Genomic DNA, 24,303 nt, shown 5'->3' with positions numbered 1-24,303 from the left:
TTAAAGCTGTAATAAGCTCAGTGAGGTGGATGTTAGTGAGGATAACACGATGTTTTGATAAATATCATTACAGAGAAGAGAGATCACAGCGGTAAGTTGTTCCAGAAACAAAGAGTAGTCAGAAGACAGTTTTCTGAAGATTGGGATACTTGGCTTCTGGAATTTGTTTCTAAAAGTTAGTGATGACCTTTTATGTGCTAGCTTCAAGCCCACATATTCCTGGAGCTCAATAAGCTGTTTCTATTGAAGCAACATCAGAGGCAAAAGCTGCAACAACACAGGATCTCCATCGTTGATTACATCAATCACTAAAGATGCAACAACAGGACATCCATCGTTGATGACATCAATCACTAAAGAATTCACAAGAAATTCCAAACATGGCTTCAACGTTTTTAGTTTCTCAGACCTGTTCTCAAAATCATTATAAGGTATATCTGAGTTTCGTTCGCATTGTTTCAATTTACTTAATTTAATTTCAATACCAGGAAAAGTAGTTATTCTTAATTTAAGGTTGGGAAAGTGGTCAAATTCCTTTGTTGTCAAATATCTCTCAAAAAAAAGCTTCATTTTATTCCGAAAACTGAAAACTGATTGTCCAAGTTCTGTAATAACTTTGATCCTTGAAGTGCCAGATTTAAATACTGGAGGTGATGCATTACATCTGTAAAGAGCATCTGATCCTGTACACATTCACGATCTTCTAGTTGTGGGAATTTCTTTTTTTTTTTTTCTTATTTTTCATGAAACCAATGACTGGTTCAAAAAGAGTAACAAATTTATTCTTAAGATTTTTACTTGATAGCCATCTTATAATACAGTAGAATGAAAGATCACTTGGCTTTTCTTCAAGTTCCAGCTCCTCCATAAAATTTCTAAATTCACGGTGTTTTTGCAATTGTCCGAAAGAAATTCATAATTTCTAAAACGTAATTTATGACACTGTTGAAGTTTTTACTTACTAAATGTTCAGGGTGGATGATACAGTGGATAAAGATACATTCACGAGAGTTGAGATCATGTGTCAGTTGCCCAACTAGGCCAGTATTTTGACCTACCATAGCCGGTGCTCCGTCTGTTGCGATGCTAACAAGTGTATTTTTGAGGTCGGTACCTTTCGTGGTTTTCTTTAAGCTTATCAGGTCTAAGACTCCTTTTACATTTTCATCGTTTGTAACATAGAGAACAAATATAGCTAGTTGAGAGATATCTTCAGTGTCTGTAGATTCATCCACTGCTAAGCTGAAAGCAACGCAGCTTTTCGGATCACTTTTCAGTGAGCATTCGATTGTAGAACTAATTTCAGAAATGCGTCTCTCAGTGGTGCAAATGCGTCTCTCAGTGGTGCAGCGGGAGATAGGAATTTGTTTTATTGCCTGTTAAAGATGGCATATACAGTGCTTGAGATGTGAGAGATAAATGTCTAGTTCATATTGTTACGTGTTTGTCACTGATTATAATGCGAAAATCTCATCCAGCTCCTCAGAGCTGCAGTGCGTGCCCAAAATACAGCAGGCATTACCCCTCTGAACAGCAGCGCTGAGTCGCTGGAACAGAAAACTAGCTGCCCTGGGATCCCTAGTTACCCTGATGAGTCTTTTGCCTAGCTCCTTAAGGAACTTAGATGCACTCTTTCCCCATGAGCCAAGGGTCTCTGAGCCTATGGGAACAAACATATAATGATGGGCAAGTTCTCCATATTTTCTAGACTTTTGGGACTCCCTGAAGCTGGCAGCTGCCCCTCCTTCCTCCCTGGTGTATCGGAGATAGGTATCAGCCAAAGTAGATGCACATGTGTAGTCCCACACCACCTGCTTGCCGTCTGTCCAGGACGCTTTTGGCTGCCATCAGACCTGCATAGTTGGGGTGGCTCTCTTACTGCTGAGCATCCGGCTGTTGTGAGGCTCCTCTTGATAATGTTATTAACCTCCTCATGTCTTGCAATCTTTCCCTCGGATTTACGGCACACAAGACCATGGTACCCGAATCGGTCTGCTGCTTCACTGCCACAAATACACCTGTGTTCGGCGAGAATAGGGGCGGCAAGTCGAAGGGCAACACCAATGCGGATGGTCTGTGGGTCGAGGCGTGTGCCAAGGCTGGAGTTGGGAACAGCCAACAGAAAGTCCCCTGCATGAGGAGCTCTCACTGCCAGGAGGCGGGTTCTATCCTTCCCTGACACACTCTGAAGCATTGTTGAGGCTATATTCTCCACTATTGGGCCATCCCAGTGCGACTGTTTGTAGTTGTTGGGGGGAGCAGGTCTGGTTTCAGAGCCCGTTAGATTATCCCAGATCATGGCTCCGTCAATGAACTTTTGGTCCTGGACTCCAATCTTGTCCCTAAGATGTTCAGGGAGAATTGCTGCTACAAGCCCTCTGGATGCAACACATGAGGACAGAAAAGCAGGTAGCGCAATCTGTGATGACTTGCGGACACCAATGCCTCCTAGTCTGACTGGAAGTGTAGCTTGGTTCCACTGCCCGTCTTCTAGAGTAAGGTTAAGTACTTTCGTAAAAATCTGCCTCAGGATACTGTCATATTCGTGCAGTATAGGGTTATCATATGAAGGTGCACATCTTAGGAAATATGTCAACCTGGGCAGACTCAAGCACTTTGTGAGAAGGTACAAGGCATCGTGGGTGTCAAGATTGCCTATTCGTTGTTCCATTCTCCTCAACTCTTCCAGTTTCTTCCTGAGAATTGTGTCAATGGCATCGCTTCCCAGAGGTGCTCCAAGCAAGACGCTATTTGTGGGGGCAATGACTGATGCTCCTGGTAGTTTTGATCTCACTGCATCTATCACTTGTTGATTGACTGAGATGATTTCATATTTGGATGGATTCAGGATGAGACCCATTTCCTGTCCCCGTGTCATCACCTGTGTAAGATCATCTAGAAGGGACTCCTTTGTACCTGCTAGTGTGCCATCATCCAGGAACCAGATGTTTAGCTCACTGGTCAGTCTGACTGTGATTTCCCTAACCGCTATACAGAAGAGAAATGGTGCGAGAGGATCCCCTTGCTGGACACCCTCTGATGATGTGATTTCATGCTCTCCAAACAGGAGCATTGATTCCTTGCTATATCCAGCTGAAACAAAAGGGAAGAGACCAGGGAAATGTTCTTGTACAGCTGCTAATACCACGTCTCTTTTCGGAAGATTAAATGCATTATTGAAATCTAATTTTACCACTGCAATGTCCTCGGGCAGATTGTTGGTACATGCCCTTGTTGCATGAACCGCTGTTTCACTTCCTTGCAAGACCCTAAAGCCAAGCTAGTTTGGTTGAAGCATCATGGCTGCCTGTGCACGAATACTTCGGACAGAAGCTTTGGAAACGAGGCCGGGAAAAGTGTTGCCCACTGCAATTGGCCTATTTCCTCCATCCTTCTTTTAAAGGGCACAAAGTGATGCATCAAAAAAGAAAGGTTTAATTTCGTCAGGAATCAGACCAGCCGAGGAATTGTTGACGAACCTTGTGATCTCTGAAAGCAGTGTCTCTGCAATCTCCCCGATAACTGGATTAACCATTCTTTAAATGATGTGGCCTTATCAGTGGGGACAGAGGTGTTGGAACTGTTGGTGCCCCTGGTTTCCCTGGCAGGGTGCTTTCCTCTAAGTGCTTCTGCCGTGTCAGCATCCCTGAGGGCAACTGTATCTTCACTGGTAATAATTCTGATTGCCCCCACTGTGTTGCCCTCTTCAATTTTCTTGCTCACCTGGACTCTGACTTTTTCACTGTCAGTGGAGTGAGGGAGGGTTCTGCCTCTCCCGTTTTTGTATTGACCAGGAAAGCAAATGAGGTTATCAGCTCTAGGAAAGTCTCTTAATGATCATTGAGGCTAGCTTCTTTCCCCTTCTTTCCGGCACAGCTAAGCAGACATTGCCAAAATATATATATATATATTATATATATATATATATTATATATATATATTATTTTTATTTTTATTTATATATTATATATTATATATATATATATATATATATATATATTATATATATATATATATATATATTATATATATATATATATATATATATATATATATATATATATATATATATATATATATATATATATATATATATATATATATATATATATATATATATATATATAAGGAAATATGACAATGAAACTCAGTAGTGTCTAGGGAGCCGCAGTTTGCCCACCATTGCAGTATATATACTCGTTTACTCTTTACCCAGGTAGCTCTGCTTGTGACGTATGGGCGAAACGTAGTCAGAAATGAATCTCATTACACTTCATTTGTGTTTATTTTTCCATTGTGTTGGTATTTTATGCATTGTATCTCCAGGGTTGTCTATGTTGTAAAAAAAAAAGCAAGAATCAACGACAGCTAGTCACTAGATATCTATACTACTCTTACACCTACTTAAGTATTTGAGGCTTACTCCTCTAGAGTTCATATGTAAATGAGCTCTGGGAGTCATTACTCCAATAGTATGACAGACTCATATGAGGCAGATCTTAAGAGATGTAAAGTAGCTTGGCTACCGTGAACACAGGTCAGAATAGCATTTTTTGTGTATTTCTCTTCAGGGTGAAGGATTTGTTAATGCAGGGAACTGGAACTATACCCTTCACTGGGCTGATCCTGACTGCCATCCATATTCTTGGCACTGTGTGACCCTTACAGGTTTAGTCCTTCCCCATGAATATAATGTGTATTTTAAGTGTAAATCTATCTTGCAGGCGAGAGTGGTAGTGTGGACATACGACAATCGTCAGGAGTACGGCAGCTACACCGTCCATCGGGAGGAAGTGGCAGCAGTGGGCGTCACGGCAGGGGAGGAGTACGTGGTGAGCCTCGGAGGAATCCTAGACGGCTACCTCGTCATCTGGCACATCCCCAGCAGAAGACCACTTACCAGTAGGTCCCAGCACCACCAGGGGAACGTAGCCTAGTCAAGATCGTAGCTTAGTCAAGATCGTAGCTTAGTCAAGATCACCCGAGGCTGAGTGGTGGAGTTTGATTTGTATCTAGAGGTAGGGACTAGGGATTACTTCCCCAGAAGAGGTTTCATTATTCCATAGGTTGCTGCCTAATTAAGAACTAAACAACTCTTTCGGCATAAATGATTAAGATATTTCCTCCTTCAGCTAGATTTCATATTACGAATTTATACCCCCCAAGGGAGGTTCCTTGACCCTGGTGAGGGGCTCTTGATTTAGGGAATTAGATCTGTGCTCCGGTTCCCTGAATTGAGCCTGAATACCTAACACCCCCACCCCCCACGTGCGCTGTATAATCCTACTTGTTTAGCGCTCCCCCTGGTTATAATAACAATACGAATTTATAACTGTCATTACATGGTATACCACAATCAAATTCATAAACAAAGGTCGTAATCTGATTATCAATACATCAGCTGTAAAGTGTAGCCACGACGCATGTGAATCTGAATCCTTACGTTAATAAAACAATTATGTTCAGGAAGGTGAAATATCAAAAAATTAATTAAAAATTAATTTGACTAGAGGAGCTACATATTTAAGAACATTTAATAGATTCAGAGTTCAGTACCCAATATGGGATATGGGGTGCAGTGTAGCAGGCGTTTCATGATACCTTCTTAGACATAGCTCTCTCTCTGTTTTTTTTTTTATATTTTTATTTAAGGACACAGTATACAATCTACATGTTGTTATACATAAAACTTAACAAAAAAAAAAAGGTAGGGAATTTTTTTTTTTTTATTTTTATTTAAGGACACTCAACACTGAGAAAAAACAAGCCTAACTAGGAATGAAACAGAAGAACCTACACCTGAGCATTCCTTAACAAAAAAAGCTACATAACAAAACCTGTTACACTTATGCATATTTTGTACAAAACTTTATATACAAAACATTAAGTATACACCAAAACATTTCTCATACAATTATTTTGTATAGTAACATATTATGTACATAGATTCTCGAAAACTAAAACCTCCTGACAATGTTTTCGAGGAGACTAAATCGTACTCCCCACACCCCATATAACCCAAATACACATCATATTGAACTTTGCATACTCTAGAATAAATGATAAATAAGAAAAAAATTTCTAAGATGTGTGCCTCCTCCCATCACCCACCAGGTACACAGTATGAACAGGTGAAATATACCCTTAATCCGTGTGTATATACGTTCCTACCTCATTAACTTCCCAACAGGAAGGAATACTGAATAGGGCAATGTACAATGCCCACTCTCGTACACAGAACATCTAACATTGACAAAGTTAAATATACAGGAAATACATGAGCCTGATGCACGCAGGCACCTCGCCCGTACTACAGTTGTTAAATAGGATAGGAATCCTAACAATAGTCTCTGGGGCAACAAAAACAAACCCCGCATCTTTTACAACACAAATAATTCTTCGCTCATTATTTCCTAAAAAATTGTTTGGTCCGTCTTTGAAAAGTATCGAAAGGACGCCTTGGCGAACCCACAGAAGCAAGAAAATCTTACCAAAAACCTCCACCTCTCTCACAGAAGCCCCATTTCAATAACCGAACACCCCACCCACACACACAGACTCTCACACAGACACGCACACAGACACACACCACACACACCCACCACACGCACACACACACACACACACACACTCAACACACACACACACACACTCAACACACACACACTCAACACACACACACTCAACACACACACTCACACACACACTCAACACACACACTCAACACACACACTCAACACACACACACACTCAACACACACACACACACACACACACACACACACACACACACACACACACACACCACACACACACACACACACACAAAGGCCTTCACACAGACAGGCCTTACATCATGTTATCTCACATACACCACTGGAGCAGCCACCATCTCTTCTCTTCCTTACTACAATCATCTCCAAGTACTCATCACTCACCTCCGGAAGCCAACCCCTTGCTGCCTTTCCCCGGCACCAACTGTAGTAGTCGTGCCACAGTCAGTCCCCGATAACTCTCCGGAAAAAGAGCAACCCACTGACCCCCATATAAGCTCCTATTCCTACCCACCGACCTATAAAAACTCGCCGCTAAGGCCTTGATCCTGACATTACCCCCCACCTCCCTCATTCCCCAAGAAACATACAAAAAATCAACCATTATATACCTTAACGCCCTCGCTACCTCATTAGACACTCCTCCCACGTCTAAAAGTAAAGCCCTAAGGACCCCCACCCTTCCCCCTTCCAATAATCCAAAAACACCCCTCAACCACACCCTTACATTTTCCAAAAAAGGACAAAAGTACACCACATGGAAAGCATTTTCCACGTCACCACAATGCACACATGAAGCATCACTCACATATCCCATCTGCCTCAACACCTGTTTTGACGCCAATGTCCCCATGAGGAATCTGTAGACCACTTCTCTCACCCTTGCTGGCATTCTTAGCTTTCGAAATTCCTCCCATATTACCCTCCAATTATATGTGGGGAAGACAGCCACCCCTTGCAGCGTCTCCCGATGATACTCTACTCCCACCAGCCTCCCTATTCGCAAATGACGCACATCTCGCACTCTTAACATATACCTCAACATATCCTCACACACCTCCAGGTCCCTCCCACTCCACCAACAACGTAAGTCCCGCATCACCTCCCCCACACGCCACCCCCAGACCCCCCCCCCCCCGCACTGAGGTATCTCACCTTGATGTATATTGCCCTCACCCTGGGCCCCAATGCCAACAAACCCAATCCCCCTTGACGCACCCCAGTCATTACTACATCACGTCCCAACCACGCCCTCCCATAACCCCATATATACCTTAATGCCCTCCTCTGTATGTCTGTTACATCACAATTTCTCAAGGGATATACTGCCGCCGCTCCCCAAACCTTACTGTATACCAACGAATTCACAATCACAGCCCTTTGGTGCAACGTAACATCTCTGGCCCGAAGGCCACGTAGCCTACCCACTGCCCTGTCCCTAACTGCCTCTGAATTAATCTTTCTACTTTCCTGCCTGTCCGCTGTGTACCAAATCCCACAAATCTTAATCCGTTCTACTACATTCCATCCAAACCCCTGACCCAATCTCCCGCCTACCCAGGTGCCCACCTCTAACAACATCGACTTGCTTTTGTTTACCCTCATTCCTGTTACGGCCCCAAACTTCTCGATGACTCTACCCACCCTTGAAAAATCCTCCCTTCCACTAAGTAAGATCGTCGTATCATCAACGTAACCCACAACCCCCCCGTCATTCCCCTCAACCCCCTCCCCACACAACTCTCGGTCTACAAGCTCATAAAATGGGTTCTGAACACAAGCAAATAATAGCTGTGAAAGTGGGCAACCCTGCCGCAAACCCCTCTCCATACGAATCCCAGAACCCAACCTACCGTTCACCTGCACACGCATGATCGCCCCCGCATACAATGCATCCACCCACCCTACCACCCTGGCACCAAAACCCAAATCACACAAACTCTCACGCAAAAACACCCTGTCCACACAATCATACGCATTCTCCCAATCAACCCCTAGAACCCCCCCTCCACAGCCCTCTAAGAAATCCCTTATGCGCCTGTGTCCATCCCGCATACTCCTTCCTGGAATCCCAAACTGACCTCTGTGTAAAAGCGATCCGAGAACTGCCTTCATTCTATTCCCTAGAATCTTTGCGAATACCTTATAGTCTGCGCACATTAAGGAAATTGCCCGGAAAGCACTCAGTGCCCGCGCCCCTTCCTTCTTTGGTACTAATACTACTATGCCTGTACGTTGTGACTCACCCATTCTCTTTCCATCTAGCATATTTTTCAAAACCCCAACTAAACAATGCCTCATGCACCCCCAATGAGCCCTATAAAAGTCAATAGGCAAAACGTCAATGCCTGGCGCCTTACCCGTATTCATGCTGAAGACCGCATCTGCCACCTCAGCCTCACTAATATCAGCCTCCAACCCCACCCTATCCTTTTCTCCTATAGCCTTATGAACCCCCCTACTGAAAGATGCCTGCCAGGTGCCCCGCCTCCTACCCTCTCTCCATTTTCTCCTGAGCCATTCCCCTGCATAAATGCTCATACTCTCAGTGGAGATGAGGAGCTCACCTTCCTGGTAATCCCCCACTCCCGCACTAGTCTCTAACTGCAATAACGTGGTCACTCTCCTACGCTCCCTAAACTTACGCAGCACATACCCAGTCGGTTTGTCCCCCCACAACACATCATCCAACCCTGAACGAAAACGTATCACGTCAAAACGTTCATTATGAATCTCCTCAATCCTACCTCGAAGCAGTGCTATATCTTCCCCCTCCCCACCCCCCTCCCCACCCCCCCTCCCATAACATGCCTGCAACTGTCCCTCTAAATAATTCTGCAAACCATATCTCCATCTCGCTTCCTCACGGCCCTTGACCCTATAAAAATTCGCGATCCCAGGTTTCGCCCGCAACTCCCACCATTCTACAAGCTCCATAGCCCGATCCCTATCTCCCCAAAACCCATTCCACCACTCATCAAATCCCATTCCCCCCCCTTCCCCCCGAGCAGCCGCACATTCAACTTCCAATAGCCGGGGTAAATATGCACGGCACCTTCCCACGACAGATCCACTATCACTGCCCTATGGTCCGAGAAACCCACATCAAAAGTCTGCACCCTCCTGACCTCCAATCCCTTCATGACGTAAATCCTGTCTAGTCTTGCAGCATACCCCTTGCGAATGAACGTGTGCTCCACCATATAACCTCCTCCCCCTGCAACATCTACGACACCCACGTCCCTCAACACATCCCTCAGAACACGTAATACACAACCCGCCCCCCTCGGTTCAACATCCTGGCCCCGAATTACACAATTCCAATCCCCACCAATAATCGTGATGGCAGGCAATCCCCGCAGATGGTACAATAAGTCTTCCCTCACAAAATCCGCTTTTACTCGTGTATTGCTCGACGCCGGCACATACACTCCTATGAAACATGCCCTTCTATCACCCCATACACCATCTACCCGCACAACCCTCCCCCCTGCCTCCTCCCAACCCGTGACACGCAAGGGGCTGGTCTCCTTTATCGCTATCGCCACCCCCCCTTTCAACTGCCAAGCACAACTAACGTACAACTTATACCCATGCAACAACAACTCACTACCAATCTTATGATTGTGTTCCTGCAAGAAACACACATCCACCTGGAACCTACGTAAGAACCATACTAACCACACAGTTTTGATCTCAGCCTTGAGACCGTTCACATTTAGAGTGACACACCTGAAATTTATAAGAACGGCGGCTTCCCTCTATGCCTCTGTGGCTTGCCTACCATCCCTTTTCCTGTGCGTCGACCCGACGCCTCACCAGACTTTCCCCTGGCTCCCTCCCCACCTTTTACCCTTTCACTACATAAATCAGGATCCACTAGATCCTTTTGGTCCAGCAACTCCTCATCCTTTGCCCAAGCTTTTTTGCCCGGCCTCTGCCCCGGCGTGAGTACCTCCTCGGCCTCAACCGTGCCAGCAGGCCTTTTCCTAGAACCACTACCCACACACATGTCTTCATCCGACAAATGCTCCTGATGGACCTCCACCTCCACCACTTGCTCTAAGCGAGTTCCACACAATGTTTGTACCACAGACTGCTGTTCCTCCCTCACATCAGCCTCGGCAGCACTTAAGGCGGAGGTCCCCGACCCGTCCAAAAAACCTCTCAACACGTCCTCCAGTAAATCTTCCTGAGGAACATCGTTCCTTCCTGATGGAGCCCCCGACGGTCCTGTCTGCTCCCCCGAGCCTACCGGGAGTGTAACACAGGTACCGACCGTCGGTACTTCCCGATCAACCTCTTCACTCCAACGACCACTCGTCCCTGCTTCCTCCTCTCCCAACTCCGGCATCAACTCACAAGGCCGCTGCTCCACTGCCAACGTACCAGGAGCCCTGGTAGGCTGCCTCCTAGGACACTGTGCTGCCATATGGTCGTAGGAGCTACATAATCGACAGGTCCTTCTCTGGCCGGCATAGTGCACAAAGACCTGCGTCCTGTAACCCACTAGCATGACGTAGGACGGTATAGGCCTAGCCAACGTCATTTTGAGGGTATAAGAACCCTCAGGTCGTCCCTCGTATGGCCCATCTTTCCATACTCCCATCGTAGCTGAATGAACTTTACCATAACTGTTGAAGACCTCCTGTATACTATACGCAGTCGCCTCGAAAGGGACGTTTCTCACCTTCACCCACGTATAGTACCTAGATACGTCGTGCAAGACGACGTCCACTGCCGAGTTCACAGTCACCTTCCTCTCCTGGTACTCGTCAACAAGTCTGTCGTAGACGCCGGTACGATTCAGTTTCAGGAATACTCTGGTCATCCCATTTAAGGCTACACCATATACTTCATCGTTGGGGACACCATAGACGTCTCTGATGATAGCGGGTAGCAATGTATTCATCGTTTCTCCAGTGAGCGTGCCACGTACCAGCTGTATACAAACAGTGTTGATCCGCTGACCCACTCGATACGCCATTTTGCCTTCCAGTTGCTAAAGGTCACCACCAGAGGGCAGGTGTAGCTACTAGGCGTGCGTCCTCTCTCCCCGGAGGTCGAGAGACGAATGGACCTTAAAGTTCTTATTACGCCATGGATGACTGTGTATGTCAATACTTCCTGGCACCTGTTATACCTTTGTTACGAGAAGCACTAAACTAATCAGTGGCTTACAGGCCAGAATCGTAACAGCGAATTTCTTGGAACATGACTTTGCTGATGCTTTAAGGATAAGGGTCTTTACTGATGGGTCAAAGAGTTGGGTAGCGTTGCTGTTATTGCCATTAAAGATTAGTGTCGTGTAGTTACAAGTGTGTTCGTGTTCCCTTCGTCCAGATTGCTGTTCATCGTGTACTCAAATTCTTGTCATGCTCCGTTTGCCCTGGTCCAGTATACTTCTGACCACCTTGTGGTCTAAAAGATTCAGTAGTGGTTACCTCATTTTCATTCATGACACAAGGATATGAAGTTCTTTTGGTGTCTGAGCCATGGAGAGGGAAAGACTGCTGTAGCGAACCCGCTTTACCGAAGACTTGCCTTACAGTAACTTCATTGGGCCCTATCAACAGGCATGTCCTTGGGAAGTAGCTGGCCCAGTCGGCCCTAAAGACTGGCAGCAAGTTATATTGGGTTCGGCAGGACGTGGATGTTTTTCCTCCCCCTCCTCTTCTATTGATTTTGTCTCTTTGAGATAAATTGTCGATTGTAAATTGTGTACACACCTCGCCTATAATGACCTGCTCACAGCTCCTCCAGCCTCCTTCACCTCTCTGTAGCTTGTGGTATATCACTGACTCTAGTACACATTTTAACAGTTTACCCAGGGCTTAAGCTTTTCTGCCTTTGTCATGGTTTTTAATAATTACCAGGTTATCTTTAACAACCTTGGGGAAATTTTAGTGGAATCTTTTTGCAATAATTTAGTGAGGTATTTAACTGGCACTGGTTAATTTTACTAGATACCATTTATTTTTGAGTGTAACTTTTGTGTGGAAAAAGACACGTACAGTTTAGGACATTTATTCAAGGAAACGTTTCGCCAGGCGTGACTTCTTCAGTCCTAATACAGAGAAAACTATGAAAACGAGTATATATAGTGGCTGGAGTAGGTGGTGTCGCGTGGGTGGTGGTGATGGTGGTAGTAGTGGAACTAATGTGGTGAGACGGGTGGGTTAGAGAGGGACCTGTTGACATGTTACAGTAGTCTCCAGAATGGGTAATATCCTATTGATTAGCAATTCTGAGATAGTGTAACTGCCGGATTTTTTATGGATAGTGTTAATGACAGCAATCAGGGCAGCTTCTATGCACTTTCGCCGTCTTAAATCTTGTTCCTTAATTACTAGTCTAGCCCCACTGAATTTCATGGTATGTCCAACATCGTCCCTATGTTAAACACTCGCGTTTTTACGGTCATCATTGCTGTAAGCGTTTTGTGTTCCCTGATCTTAACATCCGGAGATCTGGCTGTTTTCCCGACATGTACTTTATCACCCCCCCCCCCACGTGGCATAGTGCATACTCCTGCACTTGTTCCAGAGTCATTTTTGGGTTTTTGTACAAGGTTTCTAAAAGTAGTTTAAAAGCTGGTGAATATTTTAGTTAGTTTCCTGTCAAAAATTCTTAACGTTAGTTGCAACATTGCTGATAGGTAAAATAATAACTTAGAATTTAGAGCCTTGCTTCAACTTGATTGGTGTTGATCGTGTTGAGGATTCGTGTTGCACGTTTCCTGCAGTCACGTACGAAGTGTAGTGGACTAAAATGTGTAATGTATGTGCATTCTTCGAGGAACTGCGGACTGGAAATTTTGTAAGCTCTCAGAAAGAATCCTATAATTACCCCTCTTAGTTCTGATGTCATGGTGAGAGAAGAAATGTAGATCGTTCTTGTAGGAAGGTTTACGATAAACTTTAAAATAGTCAGTTTTCACCAGTGAGTAGGAGAACGTTGAGAAATGGTAACTGGTTGTCCTTCCCCTCCTTTGGTGTAAATTTAATAGTAGGTTCCAGTGTTGTTAGTGAGGATGTAACTTTTACTGTTCGTTAATTTCATCATTGCTTTTTGTGCGTTAGTTAGTTTAATATGTTTATTATGCACCCCATACCCATCCTGTGGGCGGTAGTCAAAAGATTACAGAGGTACATAATTGGTCCAGGGACTGGACTCCAAAGTTTTGATAGCTGAGCAAGTTACAAAGGTAATGAACTAGATCTGGTCATAATCATGACCAAGTTACAAAGGTAATGAGCTCCAGGTAGAGCTGGTCACACTCATGAATAATTGCAAAGGTAATGAATCATAAACACATTAATCATGAGAATTTACAAAGGTAATGAGCTCCAGGTAGAGCTGGTCAAAATCATGACAAGTTTCAAAGGTAATGAATGATAAACACGTTATCACATGATTACAATCATAGACAAATTACAGAGTAATGAGCAGTTAACAAACATAGCAGGGAATTCATCCATTGCCCCAACAACAGATGTTGCTAGGTGCCTGTCTCTCCTCGGTAGACAGCCATTGCAAACAGCAGCAAGTTGCCCCGGGATCTGCTGCTTGCACGAGCACCATCGACCCTCCCCAAGAGGTCCAAGAAGCCAGTGACTCCGTTAGCAGCCCGATGGAGAGCTGTCCCTAGGGACATGTCAGCGTCCTGGTGGACGCCAAGTTGATTGAAGATCCCAGGCCCTCGTGTGCACGGATGTTGAAGCTTGAGGAACTGAGTACACACTGCCTGTGGCACACCTGACAGCTGCCTCGCGGTCGAACTCCACGATGCTGTCCCTGTAGTGGAAGTTCCTGTGAGCCCGGCACTCCCTGCAGTGCCATCGCTGACATCGTGGGTTAGGGGAGAAGTACCCTCTACAGATGGGGTGGCGCTGGGAGTTGGGTGGGTGAGGCGGGGGAGACGCGCAGGGGTGAGGCGTTATGAGAGGGTCACTGTTTACTACACACGCCCTCCCCCTCCCCCCCAGCGGAGAGGGGGGGAGGCGCTGACTGGTCCTGACTCGACAACACCAAATCCTCTGAAACTGCACAACACTTCAACTATTTACGCTGAAACGATGCACTGGGATGTCCGTTCGCTGCTCTGGTATCTTCTCAAAGCATTCACACTGAGTTCTGTTAAGTAGGGACCTGGTCAGCCTCTTTGACCAGGAGCTATCCTTGAAAATCCCGCAGCTAGCCCGCTACACAACCTGCCGTGTCGGCCATGTTGAGCCCTGTGTAGGCATCTCCAAGCTTCAGGAGTCTTCGTTTACATTAATATTTTAATGGGGCACGATAGTATTTGTGTTTTTTATATTAGTATATTAAGTTGATTTTTATCCTTGTGTGTTAACCTCTATGCGTTTACAGGAGTCGAGTCACGTGTGTGTGTGTCTCGTATATTTTTTATTTAGGTCGCTTAAGATCTACATTATCAAAGTCTTCTTCAAGTCAAAAACTTGCTATTTTCCCTCTGATCAAACTTGATTTCCTACAGTGATCCAGACGGTGTGTGATCTTGTTGGGTCAAAATTTGTACTGAAAATATTAGTACAAACCTGAGGATAATTCCGCCAGGTGTAGTGGCTGGGGAGCCAGGTCTGGGCATCGCCACCCTGCTGTGCACCGCCCCTCGCACGCCCACGCTCATGCTGGTGGGCGGCGTGCGGATGCTGCGGGCGTGGTCACTCAATCCTGACAACAACAGGCTCACACCCACTCCCATCTCCCTGGGACTTTTGGAAAGAAATTACACTTGTTTGCAGGTAAGTGTCTTATTTTGAGTGTGTATGTGTGTGTTCCAGCAAAGGACCAATTTGTGGAGAAACTAGTCAGATAAGTACACTTCCCTGCATGACAATAAATATATGACAAGCGGTACTTATCTTTTAACAGCATGATTTCCAGCAGCCGCTCTCTGGAAACCCCTTCGGGCTGCTGTAGTTGTGTCCACTGAGGCTGTTGAGTTGTGAGTTAAACATTACAATTTGCCCAAAAGGAGCATATATCTAGCATTTCACATTAACTGTGCTGATGAATACTCACTTTGTTTGGATGGATCACCCTCGCCTCACAGGCGAGAGAAATGAATCATAATCTACACTTGGAAAATCCTAGATGGAATGGTCCATAATCTGCATACAGAAATCACTCCCCACGAAAGCAAAAGACTGGGCAAAATACCCCCAGTGAAAAGTAGGGGCGCCATTGGTACACTGGGGCCCAAGACTATTCAACAGCCTCCCATTAGGCATAACGAGAATTGTCAATAGACCCCTGGCTGCTTTCGAGAGGGAGCTGGACAAATACTTAAAGTCGGTGCCAGATCAGCCAGGTTGTGGTTCATATGCTGGACTACTTGCGACCAGTAGTAATAGCCTGGTTGATCAGGCCCTGATTATCTGGAGGCCTGGTCATGGACCGGGCCGAGGGGGGGAGTTGATCTCCGAAATACCCTCCAGGTAGACTCCAGGCAGGTGTATGTGTGTGTTTATATGTGTGTGTGTGAGAGTGAGTGCCCAACATTATTGTCTGGAATGTGCTAATTTCATACATGACACACACAGATAGACGAGTGCGAGGAGCTGGTGTACGCTTCCACCACCACAGGTGACGTCGTCAAGGTCAAGCTCAGTATAACACCAGGTCAAGGTAACACACTCATTACGGCAACATTATTATTATTATTAATAAAAATAGTAGTATGATCATTTATTGTTTGATAAATAGTCCTACTACCTTAATATAAATATCCAAGAGACTTCTTTGTATTGATAAATACAAAGATCTTTTAAAATTCTTGAGTGAATTAGTGTGTAAAACAAAATTTAGTGAGACTGAGAGAAAAAATCTGGAACTTTTTTGCATGCCTCTGCTGTCAGCTTTTCAAGAGGGTGACGTGGTGCTAGTGAAGGGTTCTCGATTCAAGGAACTGGAGCTACTCTTCCCTCTCCATGTGTATAGGCACGAAAATCGATCTTCTGAAGACTAAGTGATGTTCCTGGAACTATACGACTCACTGTGTTACAACAGTGTTGACACTACGTGGTAGTTATTCCAGCAACAACTGTTGTATCTTCATCTTTCAAGTAAAAGATGTTTTGATGTCGTGGTGTTTAACCTGTAACAAAGAATACGAGTGACTGTCCTTGACCAATGATAAGTTGGATCTGCCTCTTGTCTGCCGCCTGTGTTGTGCCAAGGTCCAACTCTTGGGTCAGAGTGACTACACCATGATAGCGGATCTTCATGTGTTGTCTTGCGGGCACCAGACACTAACTCATCTTAGGAAGGTGACTGTGACTCTTCACTTCATCAAATACTTCCTCTCCCACACCACAAACACTGCTGATCACCTTCGAGTACGACAGCAAGACCTGTGATGACTTATAGGTTCTGTACGTACATGATTAATGGTACGGATCAACCCAGATGAAGATACTAAAACAGTAATAATAAGTAGTGGATTTTACGGCCTCGCCTTGACGCCCTCTGCTGAAGATGTCCTCGGTGTGAGGCCGACATATACAATACTCATCTATATTGTTATTTTATCTTCTCCATGAAGCCTCACTTGTGCCACTTACCACCGGTTATTAAACTTTTCTGTTTGAAATCAAGGTTGTCCACACACACACTAAGGAAGCTTCAACAGAGAACCAGTAGTTTTTGAGGTTCCTGTTATTTCTCACTTACCCGTCATGAGTCTTGCTTCACTTTGTCAGTTGCAGGAAGATGATCATCCAGTAATACTGAAAGTGATCCAGCCTGTAGTGTTACAGTATTCTCTAAATTAGTCACCTGAGACATGCGGAGCTTGGCGTTCATTCATATTAAACTGATGTGTTGACTGAATAACATGTTGCAGCTGTTGCTGCCATGTCTGGCCCTTCATGTATGTATTCATCTGTGTGCATATTTTTATCTTTGTGTGGATACATGTATGTCATTTTTTTCCCCTCTTGTTTACCATCCTTGCGTTTAGTGCGCCGGAGTACTCAACCTTGTGTCTTCGTGTGTGTTTGTCTAGCTTGTTGAAAAATGTACTTAACCTTTCTCTGTTTTTTGTTTTTTTAACACAAGTCAGTTTTCAGGCCAGGAGCTGATACCTTAGCTCATTTCAGAGCCCTGTGCTGTCTAAGGTATACTACCACCTCCAGGATGCCACCCACAACAGTCTACTAATACCCAAGTACCTACTTACTGCTGGGTGAACAGGAACAGGAACAGCAAGCGTAAGGAAACATGGCCAATGTTTCCACCGTGCCGGGGATCAAACCACGGACACTGTAAGAGCTGAGTATGTATCCAAAGGGGGATATAGATAAATATGAACCCGAGCAATAGTGGTTTCCGGTGCTTAGAATCTCTACCACCCCATTTCTCTCATGCATACCCTCTTTAGATGGGTCTATTACTCATAGATTTTAGAGTTTTGCTGCCGCGTCTGTCATAACATCCCGGAAGACACCTCTGTTGCCATATTGGGAATTGGTCTGAGAGGCCAAGGGGATGACTGTGTGAAAGTTAACATACGAGAGAGGTACATCATGCCGTCACTACAGATTGTTGTTGGTCGTCATGCACGAGGGAAAATTTCTCTCTGTATTTCTCGACACTCGTTGAAAAAAATTATCCCTGTTCTTTGGGTAATTGATAAAAAATTCCAGTATTTGAAGCCTTGTAGATTTCTTTTAATGATGCGTGGATATTTAAGACTTTACGCTGGTATAAGAAGATGTAGACAGCCTGTACTGTCTGCACAGACAGCCCATGCTGTCTGCCAGCTTAGTTCATATTTCGCGCCATGCTGGTGCTGCCACCTATAGGCCTTGCCACTTCAGTATGCCCAGCCTTGCCTCACCTCACTCACACAGCGGCCTAGCAGCAAGACACAAGGCCTACTCCAGCTCTCTCTCGTGGGATGGCCCTGCCCGGGCCATGGGCACAAACACACAAGCCTGTGTACCCACCACGACTTAACAATAAAGTAAGAAGCCTCCGAAGAAGTATCATTTACCCCCGCTACCAGAACACCAAATAATCCTTCGTTATAAATGGTACAGCGGTGGTCGCAGCAGTTGGGTTTGCCCGGAGAGAGGAAGGAAGAGGTATGAAGTCATCTTCACTTCATCACCCCATGCAAGAAGCATCCGTCTCTCAATGAGTTATCCTGATGTCGTGTCTGCACGTTTGAGCATCCAGACACAGGTACAAGCAGGATCCAGCCGAAATTTGCCGAATTTCTTCGAGAATTGTAAGTGGCATCCCTGTGACCTCACGCTACAGCGTCCCACGCTGTTTCTCAAGTCACGTGTTCGGCGTCACTTGTATGTTGCTGTTGTTGTTCAGCTCAGCACAGCTGTTTCAGCAAGCCAGAGGTGAGTTTTGTGGTGATTTCTGCGTCCAGTGTGAGCTTCTCCACGTGTTTGTGGGTGGGGGAGGAGGAGGAGGAAGTGGCCGTTCCTTGCCTTACCCACGCTCGCCCTACTCACACCTCACCACACTACCATACACTCACCACTGCCCACTCCCTCTGCTGTGTTTTCTGCTGTTTTTCGTGTGAATTCATTGCCAGAGCTGTGTATCCGAGTGCCCGAGGCTACTCGAAGCTACGTGGATCAGCATGCCACGTAGATCACGACACCATGTAGATCACGACGTCACATGGGTGTGGGCGATGTCACGTGGATCTACAAGCCACGTGAGTTACCAGATGTCCCAGGCCACATGCTGTGGTCTGCTGCCCGCATCACATTGACGTCACCGACGATGCTGCCCGACTTCATGACGTCACGATGTCTGCCTGACGTCACCTCGAGATGTCTGCTGACGTCACAGTGCTGCTGACGTCACCTCGCGACATCACGCCTGACATCACATGATGTCACCATCGAGTGTTTCTAGTAATTATTTCAGTATTGTCGAGAAGATTGAGAGAAGATATATGTCGTGTGTTAATTAATTCCTCTCAGTCAGTGTTCTCACATTTTAGTATGTCTTAGTGTCAGTTTTATGCACAGAAAAGCATCATTTGCTAGTTTAAGCCATGTTGTACCGCGGTGTGTGTACAAGTTTCCGTGTGTCCAGTGAGGTCTGAGCCAGACCTGAGTAGCACCACTGTGTTAAGTCACCCGTGTGACCAGTGTGTTTGACAGCTATCAGACAGCCCTGAGTGTATGAGCCCTCTTGTACAGAAAGCTTTTATGCTCGTCGCTCATGATGTTCTGCAGAATCGTACCTGCTACGATTCCCATCGAGATTTGTTTCACTTCACCTCCAGACCTTCAGAGTGCAGTTATATGTAGAGAAACAAGTCTGGGGACGCTTAGACTAACCTCTGCTATAACTCCAACTGCCGAGAGAATGACACTCGTCAAGCCGCAGTTAGCCCTGTCGGCAGGCGCTGTGTCAGCCTCGTGTCACAAGCTTCAGTGAGCAGCCTGCACAAAGAAGATGTCACTTTGACTGCTAGCTCTCTCACTGCAGTCTGGTGTATGATGTTACGACTCCCAGATGTTTCGCCCAGTCGTCTCTGCCACGACTCGCTCCACAACTCGCTCCACGCTCGCCGGCAGTGACAGCCCAGCGACAGTACCAGTCGAGAAGTGTCCTCCTGAGTCGCTTGCCAGAAGTCCTGCCCAGTTGCCGAGTTTTGTCGACGCCTCACTCGAGGGCACCAGCATGTCGTGCCCCAGGTTGAGTGAAAACCTGCAGCGACTCCTACGATGACTGCTTCACCGTTCCAGAGGAGACCGTACCCTGTTACGTCACAGCTCAGCCGCAGCGATGTCTCCTGTGTTGCAGTATCTGTCCAGACGCAGGAAGGCGTGCAGTGATGCCCTTCGACGCTCACTGCCTATGACCACGATGTTTAGCACACCCCACATGTTTTTTTCTTCCCTCCCTGTAGGAAGTTTTTTTTTCATGTCCATATGTATATATATGTTTTTATTTTGTGTTCTGTGCCCTGTTCCTACGAGAGAGAGACCGAGTTTCTTTTACCACCAGTATTGTCGCGTCGGGACGACGCGCGGTAGGTGGCCGAGCGTATGTAGACAACCTGTACTGTCTGCACAGACAGCCCATGCTGTCTGCCAGCTTAGTTCATATTTCGCGCCATGCTGGTGCTGCCCTCTATAGGCCTTGCCACTTCAGTATGCCCAGCCCTTGCCTCACCCTCACTCACACAGCGGCCTAGCAGCAAGACACAAGGCCTACTCCAGCTCTCTCTCGTGGGATGGCCCTGCCCGGGCCATGGGCACAAACACACAAGCCTGTGTACCCACCACGACTTAACAATAAAGTAAGAAGCCTCCGAAGACGTATCATTTACTCACCTAGTTCTCACCTAGTTGAGGTTGCAGGGGGTCGAGTCCGAGCTCCTGGACCCGCCTCTTCACTGATCGCTACTAGGTCACTCTCCCTGAGCCGTGAGCTTTATCATACCTCTGCTTAAAGCTATGTATGGATCCTGCCTCCACTACATCGCTTCCCAAACTATTCCACTTCCTGACTACTCTGTGGCTGAAGAAATACTTCCTAACATCCCTGTGATTCATCTGTGTCTTCAGCTTCCAACTGTGTCCCCTTGTTGCTGTGTCCAATCTCTGGAACATCCTGTCTTTGTCCACCTTGTCAATTCCTCTCAGTATTTTGTATGTCGTTATCATGTCCCCCCTATCTCTCCTGTCCTCCAGTGTCGTCAGGTTGATTTCCCTTAACCTCTCCTCGTAGGACATACCTCTTAGCTCTGGGACTAGTCTTGTTGCAAACCTTTGCACTTTCTCTAGTTTCTTTACGTGCTTGGCTAGGTGTGGGTTCCAAACTGGTGCCGCATACTCCAATATGGGCCTGTGTGTGTGTGTGTGTGTGTGTGTGTGTGTGTGTGTGTGTACTCACCTATTTGTACTCACCTATTTGTGGTTGCAGGGGTCGAGTCATAGCTCCTGGCCCCGCCTCTTCACTGATTGCTACTAGGTCCTCTCTCTCCCTGCCCCATGAGCTTTATCATACCTCGCCTTAAAACTATGTATGGTTCCCGCCTCCACTACGTCACTTTCTAGGCTATTCCACGGCCTGACTACTCTATGACTGAAGAAATACTTCCTAACATCCCTTTGATTCATCTGAGTCTTCAACTTCCAATTGTGACCTCTTGTTTCTGTGTCCCATCTCTGGAACATCCCGTCTTTGTCCACCTTGTCTATTCCGCGCAGTATTTTATATGTCGTTATCATGTCTCCCCTGACCCTCCTGTCCTCCAGTGTCGTCAGGCCGATTTCCCTCAACCTTTCTTCGTAGGACAATCCCCGTAGCTCTGGGACTAGTCTTGTTGCAAACCTTTGCACTTTCTCTAATTTCTTGACGTGCTTGACTAGGTGTGGATTCCAAACTGGTGCTGCATACTCCAGTATGGGCCTGACGTAAATGGTATACAGAGTCTTGAACGATTCCTTACTGAGGTATCGGAACGCTATCCGTAGGTTTGCCAGGCGCCCGTATGCTGCAGCAGTTATCTGATTGATGTGCGCCTCAGGAGATATGCTCGGTGTTATACTCACCCCCAGATCTTTTTCCTTGAGTGAGGTTTGCAGTCTTTGGCCATCTAAACTATATTGTGTCTGCGGTCTTCTTTGCCCTTCCCCAATCTTCATGACTTTGCATTTGGCAGGGTTAAACTCAAGGAGCCAGTTGCTGGACCAGGCTTGTAGCCTGTCCAGGTCTCTTTGTAGTCCTGCCTGATCCTCATCCGATTTGATTCTTCTCATTAACTTCACATCATCTGCAAACAAGGACACTTCTGAGTCTATCCCTTCCGTTATGTCATTCACATATACCAAGAACAGCACAGGTCCTAGGACTGACCCCTGTGGAACCCCGCTTGTCACAGGCGCCCACTCTGACACCTCGTCACGTACCATGACTCGTTGTTGCCTCCCTGTCAGGTATTCTCTGATCCATTGCAGTGCCTTTCCTGTTATGTGTGCCTGATCCTCTAGCTTTTGCAGTAACCTCTTGTGAGGAACTGTGTCGAAGGCCTTCTTGCAGTCCAAAAAAATGCAGTCGATCCACCCCTCTCTCTCTTGTCTTACTTCTGTCACCTTGTCATAAAACTCCAGTAGGTTTGTGACACAGGATTTTCCTTCCCTGAAACCGTGCTGGTTGTCAATTATACACTTGTTTCTTTCCAGGTGCTCCACCACTCTCCTCCTGATGATCTTCTCCATGACTTTGCATACTATACACGTTAGTGATACAGGTCTGTAGTTTAGTGCCTCATGTCTGTCTCCCTTTTTAAAAATTGGGACTACATTTGCCATCTTCCATACCTCAGGGAGTTGCCCAGTTTCAATGGATGTGTTGAAGATCTTTGTTAATGGCACACACAGCATCTCTGCTCCCTCTTTAAGGACCCACGGAGAGATGTTGTCTGGTCCCACCGCCTTTGAGGTGTCAAGTTCACATAGCAGCTTCTTCACCTCCTCCTTGGTTATGTGTACCTCATCCAGCACTTGCTGGTGTACCCCCCTGTTCTGATTTCCTGGAGTCCTACTGGTTTCCACTGTAAATACTTCTTTAAATCTCGTGTTGAGCTCCTGACATACCTCTCGGTCGTTTCTTGTGAACTCCCCATCACCCTTCCTCAGTCTGATTACCTGGTCCTTGACTGTTGTTTTCCTCCTGATGTGGCTATACAACAGCTTCGGGTCAGACTTGACTTTCGATGCTATGTCATTTTCATATTGTCGCTGAGCCTCCCTTCTTATCTGTGCATATTCGTTTCTGGCTCTTCGGCTAATCTCTTTATTTTCCTGAGTTCTCTGTCTTCTGTACCTTTTCCATTCTCTAGTACACCTAGTTTTTGCCTCCCTACACCTTTGGGTGAACCAAGGACTCGTTCTGTTCTTCCCATTATTTCTGTTTCCCTTGGGAACAAACCTCTCCTCTGCCTCCTTGCATTTTGTTGCCACATAGTCCATCATTTCTTGTACTGGTTTTCCTGTCAGTTCCCTCTCCCACTGAATGTCTTGCAGGAAGTTCCTCATGCCTGAGTAGTTCCCCCTTTTGTAGTTTGGTTTTTCCCATCCTATTCCTGCTACTCTCTCCACTTGAAGCTCAACTATGTAGTCAAAGCACAGAACCACATGATCACTAGCTCCCAGGGGCCTTTCATACATGATATCCTCGATGTCCGAACTACTCAAGGTGAATACAAGGTCCAGTCTTGCTGGATCATCCTCACCTCTCTCTCTGGTAGTGTCTCTAACATGTTGATGCATGAGGTTTTCCAGTACCACATCCATCATCTTGGCTCTCCATGTTTCGGGACCCCCATGGGGCTCCAGGTTTTCCCAGTCAATCTCCTTGTGATTGAAATCACCCATAACTAGTAACTTTGCTCCCCCCATGTGTGCTCTTCTGGCCACCTCGGCTAGTGTGTCGACCATTGCTCTGTTGCTCTCATCGTATTCTTCTCTTGGCCTCCTGCAGTTCTGTGGTGGGTTGTACATTACTGCAATTATCACCTTATGTCCCTCAGACTGGATTGTTCCTACTAAGTAGTCCCTTTCGCCCGTGCCATCCATTCCTTCCATTTTCTCAAAACCCCACTGGTTTTTAATGAGCAGTGCAACTCCTCATTCCCCTCCCCTACCTCTGTCTTTCCTGAGGATTTGATATCCGGATGGAAAGACTGCATCTGTTATTATTCTGGTGAGTTTTGTTTCTGTGAGTGCTATTATGT

The 24,303-nt window shown here is 46.0% G+C and overlaps 1 protein-coding gene across 1 annotated transcript in view; it reads left to right on the top strand.

Annotated features, from left to right (window-relative positions):
- Window positions 1-380: 380 nt before the first annotated feature.
- The window catches only part of LOC128693517 (uncharacterized), a 31,296-nt gene continuing 7,373 nt past the window's right edge, over window positions 381-24,303 (top strand). The window contains exons 1-4 of the mRNA XM_070097278.1: window positions 381-431; window positions 4,725-4,902; window positions 15,135-15,322; window positions 16,124-16,208. Coding sequence (XP_069953379.1) covers window positions 381-431; window positions 4,725-4,902; window positions 15,135-15,322; window positions 16,124-16,208 — 502 coding nt within the window. The remainder of the gene's footprint in view (window positions 432-4,724; window positions 4,903-15,134; window positions 15,323-16,123; window positions 16,209-24,303) is intronic.

This window comes from Cherax quadricarinatus, chromosome 57 (assembly GCF_038502225.1).
Source record: "Cherax quadricarinatus isolate ZL_2023a chromosome 57, ASM3850222v1, whole genome shotgun sequence".
Lineage (NCBI taxonomy): Eukaryota > Metazoa > Arthropoda > Malacostraca > Decapoda > Parastacidae > Cherax > Cherax quadricarinatus.
This window is presented reverse-complemented; position numbering and strand designations above follow the sequence as displayed.